Source organism: Lampetra fluviatilis, chromosome 43, assembly GCF_964198595.1.
Source record: "Lampetra fluviatilis chromosome 43, kcLamFluv1.1, whole genome shotgun sequence".
Taxonomy (NCBI): domain Eukaryota; kingdom Metazoa; phylum Chordata; class Hyperoartia; order Petromyzontiformes; family Petromyzontidae; genus Lampetra; species Lampetra fluviatilis.
In genome coordinates this window covers 3,802,318-3,820,935 of record NC_136317.1, presented here as the reverse complement: position 1 = coordinate 3,820,935, position 18,618 = coordinate 3,802,318, and the positions used below count along the sequence as shown (strand labels likewise).

Genomic DNA, 18,618 nt, shown 5'->3' with positions numbered 1-18,618 from the left:
TAGAGAGAGAGGGTAAGGGGCAAAAAGGAGCAGAGCTTGAAATATTTCGTAAAATATTTCATTTAAACAGGGGGGGGGGGCACATTAAGCAAAGCATTGAAAAAAAACAAAAAACCGAAATGATGAACGAGGCAAAGTGCCGACTACACCGAGGGTGGGTGTTGGGGTTGGGACATATTTAAGGCACGCGACCTAATAGGGGTATCGGAATGCAGGGAGTTGTTTGGGTTGGGTGTGTTATTGGCTGGACCCTCGGGGTTGGTTAAGGTGGGCAATCGGTTATCGGCTGTGACAATGAGGATGGGGGGGGGGTGTGAATTGTTGTTGTATGAGTCTGCGAGACGTTACAACTGTCGTAAATAATGCACGGGTGTCACATAGAGCGTGAAAACGAGTCTCACACACACTGTGAACGTGTCACATACAGCGTGGTGGTGTCACATACAGCACGTGTCACACACACACAGCGTGCACGTGTCACACACACACAGCGTGCACGTGTCACACACACACAGCGTGCATATGTCACACACACACACGTGTCACACACACAGAACGCACGTGTCACACACACACGTCTCACACACACACAGCGTGCACGTGTCACACACACACACGTGTCACATACACACGTTTTCACATACAGCGTGGTGGTGTCACATACAGCACGTGTTACACACACACAGCACACACGTGTCACACACAGCACGTGTCACACACACACGTGTCACACACACAGAACGCACGTGTCACACACACAGAACACACGTGTCACACACACAGAACACACGTGTCACACACACACGTGTCACACACACAGAACGCACGTGTCACACACACACACGTGTCACACACACACACGTGTCACACACACAGAACACACGTGTCACACACACACAAGTGTCACACACACAGAACGCACGTGTCACACACACACACGTGTCACACACACACACGCGTCACACACAGAACGCACGTGTCACACACACACACGTGTCACACACACACACACACGTGTCACACACACACGTGTCACACACACAGAACACACGTGTCACACACACAAGTGTCACACACACAGAACGCACGTGTCACACACACACACGTGTCACACACACACACGCGTCACACACAGAACGCACGTGTCACACACACAGCACGTGTCACACACACGCATCACACACACAGAACGCACGTGTCACACACACACGTGTCACACACACACGTGTCAAACACACACACACACACGCGTCACACACACAGAACGTGTTACACACACGTGTCACACACACAGCACACACGTGTCCCGACAGACATGTGCAAGTCAACGTGTCACACACATAGCGTGCACGAGTCAGTTACAGCATCTACACGTGTCAGTCAACAAGTGTTACATACAACATACGTGTGGCTAGAGTTGTACCGTCCATGTGTTACTTGTCCCTATTACATGAACAACATTAAGATGTAATGCATCATTGAAAACTCATCACATGTTCTTTTAATTTCACAGATCTTGGTTTATCATCAAAGTAGTCTTTGCAGTGCAGGAATTACAAATGTTTAAAACGATGCAGAGCATAATACAGTACTGTACTGCACAACCAATACTCATGTTGTGCAACGCTGCATGATGTCAAAACTCAGTCTATTCCAGCTGCTAACGAGACCTTATCCGTGCCTTCAACGTCCTGAATCCGATGATTACAAGTCTGGGTCTTGGGCTGTGGTCCATTTGTAAAATATCCGCTGAGGTCAGTGGGCCTTGCCAGATAAAATACAATTTTACTGGTAGGAACCTCCTGGTTACACCAGCCCACAGGGGATTATTGTGTCCGTCCGTCCGTCCGTCGTGCATGCAAAAATGGGAGGGGTGGGGCTGGGTGGAGAGGGGAGGGTGGGGAGGGGCTGGGTGGGGAGGGGCTGGGTGGGGAGGGTGGGGCTGGATGGGAAGTGGGAGGGGTGGGGCTGGGTGAGGAGGGGCTGGTCACCCCGTGGTGCCCTTATAAAACTCAACGTTTAATCTACTCACGCCGGCTTGTGCCCGGAATACACCACGCCGCCGTTGACCCTGGCCATTGACGGAGCAACCCAACGTTCCTACCAGCTCCCTCCGCAGGAATGTGTTTAGTGTGAGCTACCGAAAAGTGCTCTCAAATTATACTTGGATTGAAGACAAGCCAGAGGAGGGCAACTGTGGCCATACAACACAAACTATGTACCACAGGGTAAACCCATAGAGACTCCTACAGATACACAGAGACTCATAGAGACCCGTAGAGACACATTCAAGTCAAGTCACAATAGCACGACTGCGGAATACAACACAAACTATGAACCATATAAGTAAACCCATGGAGACACACAGAGACTCATAATCTTGCAGCCAAATACGTTTCTGAATGTGGTGCGGGAAAAAATACCCGAAGGACCCGGAGAAAAGTCGACGCGACCGCGGGGAGAGCAACACGCAAACTCCAAATACTGCGTGCAGCAGAGGTCGCAACCGGGTACCCGATACCCGTACCCTACCCGATACCCGGCTACCCGTACCCGGTCGGGTACGGGTAGCCGGGTAGCCGTTTGTGACCCTGGTGCGGCCGGGTACGGGTACGGGTAGGCCGTGAGTCACTGGTGTATAACCGATTGTCACTCATTTCGGGTACGGTACGGGTAGGGAACGGGTACCCGTACCCGTATCCGTGGTGCGGCCGGGTACGGGTAAGGAATCAAAACCCGTTTGCGACCTCTGGCGTGCAGGCGTCAGGGTCGGAATGGAACCCACGATGTCCTTGTACACCAGGCGAGAGAGTTAACATCTTCTAGACATCGCCGCGCCCCGTTAGACACAACGGATGCGAAATGCGCAGTGGGGGGTGGTGGTGGAGGGCTGCGGGCACGATCATCATCTCATCGTCGTCCCACCGTGATGGGGATGCCCCCCCCCCCTCCCTGATAACGTGGCCTTGCTCGAACAGAAGGCCGAAGAAGGCTGCCCCCCCCCCTCAACAAATTCTGCATCTGCACCACATCTCACAACCCCCTTCCACCCCGCCGCCCCCCCCCAAACGCATCGACACATTCGTCAATAACACTGCCGTGACCTTAAAGAGAATATATATAATCGGCAACGTTTTGGACAATGGCACTTCTTCACAACACATATCATATCGATATCTCACACCCGAGGTAGGAGACGGTGTTTATTTTACGTGTCCGCACCTCCGATTGGCACGGTTGGCTACGTACGGTGCAAAAGAAGTTCAACATACATACAGTACATACAATGAGTCGATTTAATCCGGTTAAACAGAGGAGGCTGACCAACTGTGATCCCGGTTACACATTCAATTCCTAATCTCGTGAACTGATTTCGTCGTACAAATTTGGACAACATCGTCGGATCCCTGTGGCTTGAATGACTAAACCGGGCGGTGATTATTTTTTTCCAACTCGCGTTTAGTGCAATTGTGCTGGTAAAGAGATGAACAGGATCGCGCTCTACCGAGGAATACATCATTCATTCTAAAGGCCCTCGCAAAAAACACGATCTCCACACTGCAAGTCGATCAGTGTCCCAAAAACGGTCCATTGCCTGAAACATCCGACAATGTATTTTTCATGTAAGACAATAACATCGCTATTTGACGAATGCGGCGAGTGGTGTCCGTTAGATTCGTGTGTTTTGGCCCTTCCGTTTTTGTTTATTTTAACGCGAGTAGTCCGCAGAACCGACGCCTAAAATCGGCGCGATGACAAGTTGGTGAGGGGGGGGTCAAGTTCGTTTATGTGGAGGCTATGTAACGTGCCGTAGACGTGGAACGCAGAAGCTGTCGCTCCTTGTGTGTGGCTCAAAGATCACTTGTGAATGAATCTCAGAAGCAGTTCCGTGGTGTCTGGTTCCACGGGCCGTTCTCCAACACAGGGTGAAAACAGACTGCTCTGCCAGATCTTCTTGGTTCTTTCGGTAAAGTCACGTTGAAGGGAAATAATAAAATAATAAAAGTAAAACATTATAAAATACAATTCTCACGACGTTTCGGCCACAAAGCAAGCAGCCGTCCTCAGGTGAAGAACAGGGCTGTCGGAAAGACAGCGTCTGAATGAACATCACCAAGCTTGGCAGCGTATATTTAAGCAGGGGTTAGAGGAGGAAGGGCGCCTTGACAAAATAATTTACATATCAATATAGGAATTTAGCATATTTATGGCAAATGCAGATATGGGATTAGTCACGACTTGTGGAATGTGTAGGTGGTGGGGGGGGTCTCAAAGTCATATTATGCTCGTGTATTATGTAGGATTAACAGTAATAAAGGGAGGAAGTAGGATTAGCAGTAATAAAGGGAGGGAAATTTTAATAGTAAGGAGCTGCAGCAGCCAAACCACCGCGTAAAAAACTAAAATATAAACTGCTGTGCCAGAGTTTTACATGGATCGTATGTCTAATGACACCATGTCCGTAGCACAATTGTAGTGACATGGGAGGGGAGGGGCTGCTGGGGGGCTCTGGGACCCTGGGCGGCCCAGACGCTTAAGCCCCTTGGCGCCACCAACGGGGGGGGGGCTGTGTGTGCTCTGTGGAATATCTGGGGGCGCACACAACCCCACCCCTCGTTGGGGACGAGGCATAAAAGGGCAGCTCCCTGGACGATCAGGGCCAGTTGTAGCTCAAGACCCAAGACCCAAGACCAGCCATCTTAGGACCCTGGGACGCTGTGAGGGCCAGTGGTGGGACTCTGGAACTCCCGGCTCTACGTCCTTGTGAGGGCGAGTTCCAGAGCGTAGCCAGAGTAGTGTATCTAGGCTGTGTACCTAGGCTGTGTACCTAGGCTGTAACAGAGTATCAGGACTGTTGGAGTGCTGTTGGATTGTAATAAAGAAGTTACCTCTGGAAGTGTCACCGAACCCGTTACACAATTGTTATTAAATAGGTCATGTACAAAAACAACGTTCTTAATCTACCCATCACCATAATCAGTATCCTCTGCCGTTTATCTTTTACTCGATTGCCTGCGTTTGTTTTCGTTCACCAAAAGCTTCGTCCAGATTGCCGATTCGGTCAACACAGAGAACCAGGCCGTGACGTTGCCACTGCTCCCCTCCCGCGAAGCTCCAACTCGTGATTCCAATTTCCTCCCTCTTCACGAAGGCCTCGGCAACGAGGCCCCATCGGCCCACCGTCTGCGCGCTCAAGAACTACGCCGCTCAACTCGACGTGGGCACAGTGGCGAGATGTTAACTACCTCGCCTGGTATGCAGGAGGTCGTGGGTTCGGTCCCGACCCCGACGCCTGCTGCTGTATATTTGGAGTTTGCGTGTCTGTGTCATCACCATCACGGTGGCTAGGAGATGTTAATTACCTCGCCTGGTATGCAGGAGGTCGTGGGTTCGATCCCGACCCTGACGCTTGCTGTTTATTTTGAGTTTGCGTGTCTCTGTCATCACCATCACGGTTGCTAGGAGATGTTAACTACCTCGCCTGGTATGCAGGAGGTCGTGGGTTCGATCCCGACCCCGATGCCTGCTGCTGTATATTTGGAGTTTGCACATCTCTCTCCCCCCATGTTAGTGTGGATTTTTCTCCGGGTCGTCCGATTTTTCCCTCCACGTTTAGATTCACCGCGAGTATTAGGCTGCTATAAATGTCCACGTGATAAGCCGCTTCGTCGCCCTATCACTTGTGGCTAAGTCGTTTTGGAAAAAAGCACTACATAGCTCAGTGGGCCTTACCTGTCAAAATAAAAAATAGTTAAATAGTCAGTAGGTAGAGGCACGGTGGGGGGGGGGGGGGGAAGGGTGGGGGTGGAAGGGAGCGGTCACGTGTCTGGAAGGAGGCGTCACTAGCGCAGCGCGATGAAGCCCAGCATGGTGCCGAACTCGGAGCCGTCGCGGCGGTACGAGAAGAAGAGCTCCGGGTGGCACGAGGTGCACAGGGTGACGATGACGTCACGCTGGCCGGGCAATGTGCCGTCGTCGATATGCTCCGGCAGCACGCCGCTGCGCTCCAGCAGAATCCTGACGCGGGCAGAGCGAACATCGGTGGATCAACGGTGGCGGTGTCAACAACAACAACAACAACAACGACTACCACCACGAAGACCACCACTCGTATGCAACGCACCATGGGGAAGAGGGAGGCGTGCATCTTTGCGCTCGTATGTGTTTAACACGTAGGCTTTCGCGAATTGCCCGATGATGCTGGATGCAATTACCAGAGAAACGTCGTACTCAAAAATAGTAAATGTTGTGGTTTTACGCTTCAACACACCGGTGGGCTAAAGCAGTGAACTATTTGTCTTTTGTCAACGTGACACTTTTTTACTGATTGGCCGTGTCGGGTGGTGGAGGGTTACGACACATTTATAAATAACGCGATCTAAACCCAAAAACGTTGATTATGAATCGTATGTGTGTGTGTGTGTATTTTTAAAGGGGGTCAGGACAGTCGTTGGCAGAGGAGAAAAACGTGAACTTGAAGGTGGGCAAGGGAATCGACGGCAAAGACGGCTGGGGGGGGGGGGTAGAGAGTCGCAAACTACAAGAGAAGCAGATTAGAACGGTTGGCCACATACGGTGTGAAAGAAGTTCAACATACATACACACAAGGAGTGACCCCTCCCCCCCATCAGTGAACCCAGTAAACCTGTTTACACCATTGGAACCTCATTTGCCAGTAAAAATATGATAATTGGTTTTTTACCCTTCTATCTGGCATTATGACTGCAGGTATTGTGGTCTATGTAAAGGAAAGCTGTCTCTGGTGTGGACCAATCAACTTCAAGGACAGTGCATACATTATTAGAGTTATGTTTTTTGTTTGCATTATGACTGCAGGTATTGTGGTCTATGCAAACATGACTCCTTGTAAAAAAGGTATCAGTTTTGTTGCCAGATTGAAGGGTAAAAAAACTATTATCAAGTTCAACATACACACAAGGAGCGACCCCCCCCATCGGTGAACCCAGTAAACCTGTTTATGATAATGTCAGAATCAGAATACTTATTTATACTGGAGGAATCCGATGAGCTCCAAAGCTCTTTTTTCCTCACAGATGCCCAGCAGGACATATGTGGCCAATAGCCAATGTTGGTCCACGGCCGTGCACTCGCTACGGCCTTTCGTAACCAAATCAACTTGTAGTAGTAGGTTTTACCCTTTTAAACTGGTACAAAACTGACACCTTTATTCAAGGCATCATGTTTGCAATAACCGCAACACAAGTAGTCAAAAAAGCAAACAAAAAGAAGCAACTCTGATAATGATAATAATATGCACTGTCCTTGAAGTTGATTGGTCCACACCCGAGACGGCTTTCTTTAGAGCCTAGTCCCCATTGGTGTTGGAGCAGATGACACCAGAAGGCGTACAACTCAAACACAGTGCAATATCAGAGTATTGAGAGCTCGGGGTAAGCATTTACACTATGAGATTACCCCGAGCTCTCATACTATATTTTGCCACTGGTAAAAGAGATCTCACAGTGCAAATCAACTTGGTCAAGTCTGCCACCTGCGGCCAGGCAAGTTGATTCTGTCGTAGGGTCTCCGTCGCGTTTGTCGATGAGGTTCACCCGTTCGTTGGTCACCGTCACGCTCGACGATGAAGCGCACTTCGCCCGACGGGTAGTTTCATCGCGCATTTCACGAACGAAGCTGAACCCTGCACCTCGTTTCGAACATCCCGGTCGAAATATTTTCCGTATTTACCATAAATAAATACGCGTCAATCCGTCTCGCGGCGGAGCGCGGCTGCACGTACTGTGTGTACCGTATCTACGTCGCCGCACGTAGCCAATCGCGCAAATTGGAGATGCGGGGTGGGGTAGGGGGGAAGGACAACACACTAGACATAATTAGCAGTTCCACAGAGGTGAGTTTAAAGTACATCGAGCTATACGTGTGTGCATCTATTTCCAACTCGGACGGTTTCCTTCACTGTCAGCGCGATGGACCGCCGCACATTTGGGCTTGACACGTCAACGGTCGCACTAAAGGCGGACCCGGAGGGCCTTGCCGATGAAGAACACCGAACTAGCGGATTGCCGTGTGAGACCCGTCGCGACCATCGTCCGTGCGCCCGGCACCTGGTGGCCTTGCGCAAGTCGGCGTTCGTCGTCCCGTCCGCCAGGTGGTGCAGGCACGTCGCGTCGATGGCCGAGAACTGGGCAGCCACCTCAGGGCCCACCTGGAAGCAGCAGGGCCCGATGGAGGGACCCAGCACGACCCTGAGATCCCGCGGCGAGCAGCCCAGCTCCGTCACCATGGCGCGCACCGCCACGCCGCCGATGCCCCCCACGGTGCCGCGCCAGCCTGCCGGGGCACGACGCAACGTCGGCACGCACGCGCACGGTGACAAAGATCCCCCCACGTAGCACACACGCGCATCGCTTTTGGGGCAAGTGCTGTTTGCAAACACTATTTTTAAAAAATGTTTTACTCAACTCCTTGACCTGCACAGCATCAGCGGGTCCTCATCAAACAGTGGACTGACAAAAGTCTGTACATGTTCGCCGACATTTCAATAACAGGGCTCAGTCATGGGCGGACATGTCTTGAGCCTCGACTTGGGCAGGAATTGGACAGCTGGACTGGCTGGAACCGGCATTCCAGACGTCAGGGACAGCAACAGAGCAGGAGGAAACTCCCATTGAGCACACACGCATTCACACGTGGACACACCACTCACGCGCCCTGTGCGTGGCGTGTACGAGCTGTGTAGGGTGTGGATGGGTTAGTCGCGTCGTAGCAGGGCTGCATGTGTTGTGGCCGGGCTGACTGCGTGTGTTGTGGATGACCAGCGTGCGTGTCCTGGCCAGGCAGGGTGTGTGTTGTGGCCGCGAGGGTGTGTTGTGTCTGGGCGGTGCGTGTGTTGTGGATGACCAGCGTGCGTGTCCTGGCCAGGCAGGGTGTGTGTTGTGGCCGCGAGGGTGTGTTGTGTCTGGCCGGTGCGTGTGTTGTGAATGATCTGCGTATGTTGGGGCCATGGCAGCGCGTGCGTAGTGTCCGGGCAAGCGAGCGCGTGCGTAGTGTCCGGGCAAGCGAGCGCGTGCGTTGTGTCCGGGCAAGCGAGCGCGTGCGTTGTGTCCGGGCAAGCGAGCGTGTGCGTTGTGTCCGGGCAAGCGAGCGCGTGCGTAGTGTCCGGGCAAGCGAGCGCGTGCGTAGTGTCCGGGCAAGCGAGCGCGTGCGTTGTGTCCGGGCAAGCGAGCGCGTGCGTAGTGTCCGGGCAAGCGAGCGCGTGCGTTGTGTCCGGGCAAGCGAGCGCGTGCGTAGTGTCTGGGCAAGCGAGCGCGTGCGTTGTGTCCGGGCAAGCGAGCGCGTGCGTTGTGTCCGGGCAAGCGAGCGCGTGCGTAGTGTCCGGGCAAGCGAGCGCGTGCGTTGTGTCCGGGCAAGCGAGCGCGTGCGTTGTGTCCGGGCAAGCGAGCGCGTGCGTAGTGTCCGGGCAAGCGAGCGCGTGCGTTGTGTCCGGGCAAGCGAGCGCGTGCGTAGTGTCCGGGCAAGCGAGCGCGTGCGTAGTGTCCGGGCAAGCGAGCGCGTGCGTAGTGTCCGGGCAAGCGAGCGCGTGCGTTGTGTCCGGGCAAGCGAGCGCGTGCGTAGTGTCCGGGCAAGCGAGCGCGTGCGTTGTGTCCGGGCAAGCGAGCGCGTGCGTAGTGTCCGGGCAAGCGAGCGCGTGCGTTGTGTCCGGGCAAGCGAGCGCGTGCGTTGTGTCCGGGCAAGCGAGCGCGTGCGTAGTGTCCGGGCAAGCGAGCGCGTGCGTTGTGTCCGGGCAAGCGAGCGCGTGCGTTGTGTCCGGGCAAGCGAGCGTGTGCGTTGTGTCCGGGCAAGCGAGCGCGTGCGTAGTGTCCGGGCAAGCGAGCGCGTGCGTAGTGTCCGGGCAAGCGAGCGCGTGCGTTGTGTCCGGGCAAGCGAGCGCGTGCGTAGTGTCCGGGCAAGCGAGCGCGTGCGTTGTGTCCGGGCAAGCGAGCGCGTGCGTAGTGTCCGGGCAAGCGAGCGCGTGCGTTGTGTCCGGGCAAGCGAGCGCGTGCGTTGTGTCCGGGCAAGCGAGCGCGTGCGTAGTGTCCGGGCAAGCGAGCGCGTGCGTTGTGTCCGGGCAAGCGAGCGCGTGCGTTGTGTCCGGGCAAGCGAGCGCGTGCGTAGTGTCCGGGCAAGCGAGCGCGTGCGTTGTGTCCGGGCAAGCGAGCGCGTGCGTAGTGTCCGGGCAAGCGAGCGCGTGCGTAGTGTCCGGGCAAGCGAGCGCGTGCGTAATGTCCGGGCAAGCGAGCGCGTGCGTTGTGTCCGGGCAAGCGAGCGCGTGCGTAGTGTCCGGGCAAGCGAGCGCGTGCGTTGTGTCCGGGCAAGCGAGCGCGTGCGTAGTGTCCGGGCAAGCGAGCGCGTGCGTTGTGTCCGGGCAAGCGAGCGCGTGCGTTGTGTCCGGGCAAGCGAGCGCGTGCGTAGTGTCCGGGCAAGCGAGCGCGTGCGTTGTGTCCGGGCAAGCGAGCGCGTGCGTTGTGTCCGGGCAAGCGAGCGCGTGCGTAGTGTCCGGGCAAGCGAGCGCGTGCGTTGTGTCCGGGCAAGCGAGCGCGTGCGTAGTGTCCGGGCAAGCGAGCGCGTGCGTTGTGTCCGGGCAAGCGAGCGCGTGCGTTGTGTCCGGGCAAGCGAGCGCGTGCGTCGTGTCCGGGCAAGCGAGCGCGTGCGTTGTGTCCGGGCAAGCGAGCGCGTGCGTAGTGTCCGGGCAAGCGAGCGCGTGCGTTGTGTCCGGGCAAGCGAGCGCGTGCGTTGTGTCCGGGCAAGCGAGCGCGTGCGTAGTGTCCGGGCAAGCGAGCGCGTGCGTTGTGTCCGGGCAAGCGAGCGCGTGCGTAGTGTCCGGCGCGGCGTTGTGGCCGTGGCTCCGCGTGGCTCCGCGTGGTGAGTACCAGAATGCACGGCGCCGCACGCCCCGCGGACGGGGTCGGCCAGCAGCAGTGGGATGCAGTCGGCGCCCGGTGCGCCGAGCGTGACGCCGGGCCGCGCCGTCAGGAGGCCGTCGTACTCCGCCGGCTCCTCGGTGCCCAGCACCCACACGGCGGTGCTGTGGCACACCTGGTGCGACACGTCAACGTCAAACCGGTGTGCGTGGGTCTGTGTGGGGTCCGTGTGGGGTCTGTGTAGGGTCTGTGTGGGGTCCGTGTGGGGTTCGTGTGGGGTCTGTGTGGGGTCTGTGTGGGGTCCGTGTGGGGTTCGTGTGTGTGTCTGTGTGGGGTCTGTGTAGGTCTGTGTGGGGTCTGTGTGGGGTCTGTGTGGGGTCTGTGTGGGGTCCGTGTGGGGTCTGTGTGGGGTCCGTGTGGGGTCTGTGTGGGGTCTGTGTGGGGTCTGTGTGGGGTCCGTGTGGGGTCTGTGTGGGGTCGGTGTGGGGTCTGTGTGGGGTCCGTGTGGGGTCTGTGTGTAGGGTCTGTGTGTAGGGTCTGTGTGGGGTCTGTGTGGGGTCTCTGTGGGGTCTGTGTGGGGTCCGTGTGGGGTCTGTGTGTAGGGTCTGTGTGTAGGGTCTGTGTGGGCTCTGTGTGGGGTCTGTGTGGGGTCTGTGTGGGGTCCGTGTGGGGTCTGTGTGGGGTCCGTGCGCGTCGCTGTGCCTTGGGAGTGCGGAGCGAGTCGAGCGCGAATCCCGCGGCCTGTGCCAGGCGCCGCTTGTTCTCGACGGTGGCGCCCGGCGGGTCGCGCCGTCGCACGGAGCGCGACAGGTTCAGAGAGCTCATCCCGCGCAGGTGAGACACGCCGCCCTGGCGCGTGCTGAACCCGTGCAGGAAGCGCTCTCCTGCACGCCACGCACGCCGCACGGACGACGCGCAAACACGCACGGCCGTGTCGCCTGTGTCGCCTACACGGGCTGCCGGGGCAAGTGCTGTCGGTGGAGCAACGATAAACCGCTAGAATGGGAAGGTGTTGCCCAGCGGTGTGCACGGCCGTCTTTGTCTCCCCCGGTGCTCGTGTTTAACACGCCGCGATGGAACACGGGGGAGCGGTGGGTCTTGTGGTGCGGTGCCCGTGGCGGGCACGGCTACGCCGTAGGGACGAGGGGTACGCTCACCTGGGATGAGCGGCGAACGCAGAACGCGCACCGGTCCCGTAATGGCGGGCAGGCCTCTGAAGCAGGCCTCGACGTCGGCGCGCACGGCCGCCAACTCGGCGGGGCTCGGCTCGCTCGGCACGCCGGGCTCCGTGGCGTCCACCTCGACGTGGTACACGGGCGTGAACATCTCGGCCGCGTAGGCGCCCAGCAGCGCCGCGCGGCGGTGCCCGCCCGTGCGCACGGTCACCCTGGCGAGCGCCAGCTCGTCCACGCGGCCCTTGGCGAGGTAGAAGAGGCGGGCGACGCTGTCGTCGCGCAGGACGTGGCACGGCGGCGCGAAGCCCGGGGTCTCGGACGAGGCCGGGTCCTTGAAGGCGGCAGTGACGGCGGCGGCGGCGTCGTCGGCGTCGTCGCTGGGAGAGCAGAGCACGAGGAGGAGCGAGGGGCGGCCGCGGCCAGAGGAGAGACGCGGGGCCGCCGGGAGGAAGGAGGCCGGGTCACCTCGGAATGCCGGGCCCAGGCCGGGAAGGTCGAGCAGCAGCGCTTCTCCCGCCATTGCACCTGGCGAGACATTTATCACTCGGCTCACACCTTGGTCGCTCGCTCGTTCGCTCGCTCGCTGGGACGGCCACCGAGAGAGCGACGTTACCTTCTGCCAGGGATACATAGCGAGGTTGGGCAGAAACGAATTCGAAAATCCAAAAATGTGACCACCACCACCACTGGCCAACACCGCCGTCACCACCAACGCCACCACCGCTAACACCACCGCCACCACCGCCACCGCCACCACCACCACGAACGCCACCACCACCAACGCCACCACACCGCCACTGCCACCACCACAACTACCGCCGCCACCATTATCACCACTGCCGCCGCCACCATCGCAACATCGACGGGCGAACGCAATCTCCACCACTACCACCACTCAAGGCAGATCAATTGCAGACCACTGATGATGACGATGGGTCATGGGTCATGGCCACTGTGAGCAACAGAGCCGACGGGCGCCCCAGCACGGCGTCACACTTGGGGTCAGAGGCGGGGTCAGAGGTGGGGTCAGAGGTGAGGTCAGAGGTGGGGTCACAGAGAGCGGGTGGGCCCCCATTCATGACTAGTTGGTGAGGGTTAACGTCGGCTACTTACTCGCGGTGAGTGTGCTAGTTGGTGAGGGTGAGTAGGGGGATACTTGAAGTACTAGTGGCTGGCCGGCTGGTTGCTGGTGGACAGGATCCAGTGCCATGGCTCGCACTCGGGGGCTAGATGGATAGGGTGAAGAAGGTTCGGGCTAGCCTTGGTTTGGCGACAATATTTCTATGCCACCAAAACAACAACAGCATCTTTCGATTTAAAGCTTTCGTGACTGCAGGGATTCATCTTCTTGGTTCTTTCGGTAAAGTCACGTAGAAGAGAAGTAATAAAATAATAAAAATAAAACACAATAAAATAATTCTCACGACGTTTCGGCCACAACACAAGCAGCCGTCCTCATTATGTTTTAATTTTTATTATTTTATTACTTCCCTTCTACGTGACTTTACCGAAAGAACCAAGAACCAAAAACAACAACAGCATCGGCGATCTCTGTGGGGCTAGGGCAGGCCTCCTAAAACTGTAGATTCGCTATAAATAGCGCCACATATCTACAAACTAAGCCTGGCGGTGTCTACAAACTAAGCTAGTCTGTATAGTTTGTAGATATGCACAGTTTTAGGAGGCCTGGGCTAGGGGCCAGGCCGATCGCTCTCGGGACAAGCCGTGGTGACGATTGTCCCGTCGTTGACGCCAGGACCCCTCTCGACAAACGAGACTCCGCCTGTACCTCCAACGAGCGCCGTTGGCTTACGTCCGGCGCGAAAGAAGTTCAACATGCAGTACGTACACACGCAGGCGACGACTGCGCAGCGAACATCCTGGCTGCCTTTGAGTTGGTTTAACGAAAATCGATTTGAATGTTCATGGCTTCTGTGAAACAGCCGGGGGTCTGGGCTTACATTGCTCTGTTCCTCGTGTAAAAAAAATGAAGACACGGACGCACAATCAACTTGTACTAACCTCCAAAAGCTTCCTCATTGCGAGCAATGTAGCCAATTGGCTGGATTCTTGTTTCCTGGTTGCCCTGGAACTTTGCCCCAGAAGCAGATGGCGGATTGCACCCTCTGCTGTCCGCGAAAGTGGACATCGATATGGTGGTGGGAGCTTTCTTGCCAGTATCAAAATACTACAATATATGTTTTACCATTTGTGGCAATACTTATACAAGAGGTGTGTTTAGACGTTAAAACACCAAACAGAATCCCTTTTCAAGGACAGGATACCTTGAGATCGTCGAACGAATATGTACAGATTATTTTTACAAGATTAAAATTAAATTGTGTAAAAACTTAAACTATAAATTAACAAATTTAAATTACAAGATTAATTTGAAAGTGTTTGACAAATTAAACTTGATTATTTCTGGGGTCAAAAGAATTTAGATGCAATTGATTTTAGAGAAATTTATAAACATCGAAAGGAAACCACCGACTTTTATTCAGCACATCAAATTTGATTAATTCTGGGGTCAAAATAATATTTTTTAGTGCAAGTAAAAGTGTGTGAATTAAAAAACAATTTAGTATTACCAAATGTATTTTAACTTAAATCTTAACCATTATGTGACGCAAAGATAAGTGATGAAATATGGCAGGGAATGGAGTCCGCAATGTAAAGTATACAAACGGTATTGTTTAAGAATAATATAATGGAGAAAAAAAACTAAATAGACGCAGTTTGTTCCGTTTAACACGTAGGAGGCTTTCGCGAACAATATCCATCATAGAGCTGTTTTTTTTTGGGTTAGATCTCGTAAATATAAATGTGTCGTTAAACCCGCCACCACCCGACACACAGCCAATCGGTAAAGTTTTGTCACGTAAACAAAACGCGCCAATGAGTTACTAGTTCGGCACACCACGGAGGTAATTACGACTTATTTTGTTTAAAAGTCAGCTGTGGTTGTCACCACCCGCCCAGGCTCGGTTCTTCCACTCGAGGCCATTTGAGCGCTGCCCCACCAAGCAAATGGAGATGAGAAATAATACTGGTAGGAACCTCCTGGTTACACCAGCCCACAGGGGATTATTGTGTCCGTCCGTCCGTCGTGCATCCAAAAATGGGAGGGGTGGGGCTGGGTGGAGAGGGGAGGGTGGGGAGGGGCTGGGTGGGGAGGGGCTGGATGGGGAGGAGCTGGTCATCCCGTGGTGCCCTTATAAATCTCAACGTTTAACCTACTCACGCCGGCTTGTGCCTGCCCTCACAGTCGGGCATAGTTGCGGAATACACCACGCCGCCGTTGACCCTGGCCATTGACCGAACAACCCAACGTTCCTACCAGCTCCCTCCGCAGGAAAGTAAAAAAACTTTGCTATAAATTGTTTTGTTGTTTTAAAATTTAAAATGATTCTTTCAACGTGAATTGCCTAATGAAGATAACATTTTAAGTTGTTCACGTGAGAAACCGCTGCTGCAACGCCACAGTCGCGATTTGTGCCCCGGGGAGGTCTCGGGGCGGCTGTGAAGGCGTCCTCCGAGTGAGAGATTCCCCGTCTTCAGTCATCGCGTATTGAAACGGCTGTACGCCGTATGGACCTGAAAACTCAATATCCCTGTACAAGAATACGGGGTTAAATCTTGTGGGGTTGACACGGTGTGGGTTTCCGACCCGTGGTGGACGCTGCTGCTCAGAGGTCGCAAACGGGTTTTGATTCCTTACCCGTACCCGTACACGGCCGCACCAGGGTCGCAAACGGGTACCCGTACCCGGCCAGGTACGGGTAGCCGGGTATCGGGTAGGGTACGGGTATCGGGTACCCGGTTGCGACCTCTGCTGCTGCTGCGTTGTTAGCGATGCTCAAAATTAACGAAACCTCAACACGTGAGTCAATCATTGCCACGTGGTGTGGCCTCAACATTGAACAAAAACGAATTGTTCAGGCGACAAGGTCACTGCTGAACGAAGGCCTCCCATTGTTGCGCGCGTTCGACCGAGCTGGTCAGTGCGCGGGTTGCTGTGAGCCCGAGGGTCACCCGCTCACGTGTGCGAGCTCGTGAGCGGGGGTCGAACTCGGGCCCGCCAGGGTTCGTAGCCGCAGCGCGCTAACCGCCGCGCCACTGCTCCACATTTCACGGTGTCGTCTGCGCTTCACCAACGGAAGAGCAAAAACGAGAGGAACGCTCTCTGGTGAAGCCATCTCGTCCTAACCAGCAGCAGCAGCAGCCCTCCACACTGGCACTTCATCTCGTGAGTAAACAGGATTGCCGTACGCAAGAAGACAGATGCATAGAGACTCGTAGAGATACCGAGCTGCTCATAGAAGCCCATTAAAGACAGACCACGCAGTACGTAAAGTTCATGGGGCTGTGGACACACAACGCAAGCCACGCACCGAATCGTGACCCGCGCCTCTGATGAGCGCGGTTGGCTACGTGCGGTGCGAACGAAGTTCAAGATGGCATCGACTGTAATCTGCACTCCTTCAACAGAGGAGGAAGAGCAAAACGACACCGACCTCTCTCCTGAATCCCTCTTGTCCTGCCCAGCAGCAGCAAACATCGACTCTTGAACCACAATGCCGCCACAATAGGCGAGAATAAGAAGCCCACGCGGACACGCGCAACGGACTTCTCCATTCACAACCCCCTTTCCCCCAGGACTCATTCATTCACAACCCTCCCAGGACTCATTCATACATCAGCGGTGCCGCATGGCGACTCACCTGGAAAGCGATGGCGTGAAGAACGACGACGACGATGATGGATGGGACCACAAAATATCGATGGCGCGCTTGAAGCGGTCCTATCGCGAACGCGTCCGCCACGTGCGCTGTGACCGATTCAAGAGCCGAATGGCTCACAGGGCTATACCTAATCAATTAACTTGAACTTGAACCAACTACGAACAGCTTGCCCCGACCGCTCGTAATCTCTCGTGTCGACGAGCACGAGTTTCACTTCCTCGGCCGCTGCTCACCCCTTGTTTGTCCAACTCGGCGCGAACGACACGACGTAGGACTGCACCTCGGGTGCCTTATATTCACACGCGCGCCACACAGTCTACGAATTACTCGACTTCCTCTGTGACTCAAGACAACAGAAAGATCACAGTCGCGAAACGTCAGTCACCACGACAGCCCCAGGCCGTGGGGGATTTACCAGGCCGTTCGATCGACTCGACGATTCATTTGCCTGCAATTCAAATGTACGAGGGGGGGGGGGAAATATAACTTCCCCCATCAGGGTGAGGTGGTGGCGTCAATGGTTAGCACTGCACTCCAGCGATAAAAATCGCCTCCTGATCCATAATAAAGCATTTTTTTGGGGGTAAATTTGTCGTTAAACCCACCACCACCCGACACTGACGATTCGTAAGGTTTGTCACGTAAACAAACAAAAAATTGGATGGATTTTGGTTGCGAAAACCAACGTGTTAAACGGACCGAGCGTCCAGAGTTTGATTCCCAGCTAATGCCAAGTGATATCTCAACGAATCAGGGCAGCCAAGGTCACCAACCGGCGTGGTGAAGTATGGTCAACTCCGCCCTCGCCTTTCAAACCACACTAATCCAGCAGCATCTGCTTTAGAAAACTCGAGACCGATTGCAGATGTGGGTCTTCTTCAATAAATGCTGCTGGGTTTTTAAATGATGTTGATCAGAGCGAACCGTATCAGAACATTACATGGATAGCTTATACTGGTAGGAACCACCTAGTTCTACCAGCCCACAGGGGATTATTGTGTCCGTCCGTCGTGAATCCAAAAATTGGAGGGGTGGGGCTGGGTGGGGAGGGGCTGGTCACCCCGTGGTGCCCTTATAAAACTCAACGTTTAACCTACTCACGCCGGCTTGTGCCCGCCCTCACAGTCGGGCATATTTGCAGAATACACCACGCCGCCGTTGACCGAGAAACCCAACGTTCCTACCAGCTCCCTCCGCAAGAATGTTGTCCATGTTTCCTCATATGATACCGTAGCAAAATTGCCACGTGTCCAGGATTAAGCCGTACAGTCCGGGAATTGGCATGGGTATTCCAGTGCAGGAAGCAATTTGTACCGACATATGGCACTGTTATCGTTAACATGTTTACAGCATTCTGCATCATATTAATTTGATTGTTTCACGAGATGAGAACCCAAGAAACCAGGACAGTCTCGTTTCCATTCGTCTGCCAGTAAGTCGGTGGTTGTTGCTTTGTATGCTCCAAATGGATTTGCAAATTTGGCAGTTATTGATTTGCTAATTTGGCAATGTTATTCAGACGGTGTATTATTGTTGTAGCGTTCTAACCCCGTGCCCCTACTGGACGTGTAAAATAGCTTTATAGCTCAACGGATTCCTCCAGTCGAAATAAATATTGCTGCTCCGATTGTTTTAATAAGGGCCGCAGGAATTACCACGTATGGGGGCTGCTGGAATCGAACAGCGAACTTCTTGCAACAATTGTCGGACACGCTACCGCTTAGGCCAGGTCACCACCGTGTTAGGCTGACCAATGGATATGTCCGGGTTGGCTTCGTAAACAAACAAATCTGGAAATCCAAGATCACAGGCATG

At 54.7% G+C, this 18,618-nt stretch overlaps 1 protein-coding gene across 1 annotated transcript; it reads right to left on the bottom strand.

The window, feature by feature from the left end:
- Positions 1-3,055: 3,055 nt before the first annotated feature.
- On the bottom strand, positions 3,056-12,754 carry LACC1 (laccase domain containing 1). The gene is made up of 5 exons (XM_078875978.1): positions 12,041-12,754; positions 11,574-11,767; positions 10,893-11,097; positions 8,088-8,313; positions 3,056-6,018 (listed from the first exon to the last, which is right to left on the bottom strand). The coding sequence occupies exons 1-5, from the start codon at positions 12,687-12,689 to the stop codon at positions 5,844-5,846; spliced, it is 1,449 nt and encodes a 482-aa protein (XP_078732104.1). The 5' UTR covers positions 12,690-12,754; the 3' UTR covers positions 3,056-5,843.
- Between the last annotated feature and the right edge of the window lie 5,864 nt (positions 12,755-18,618).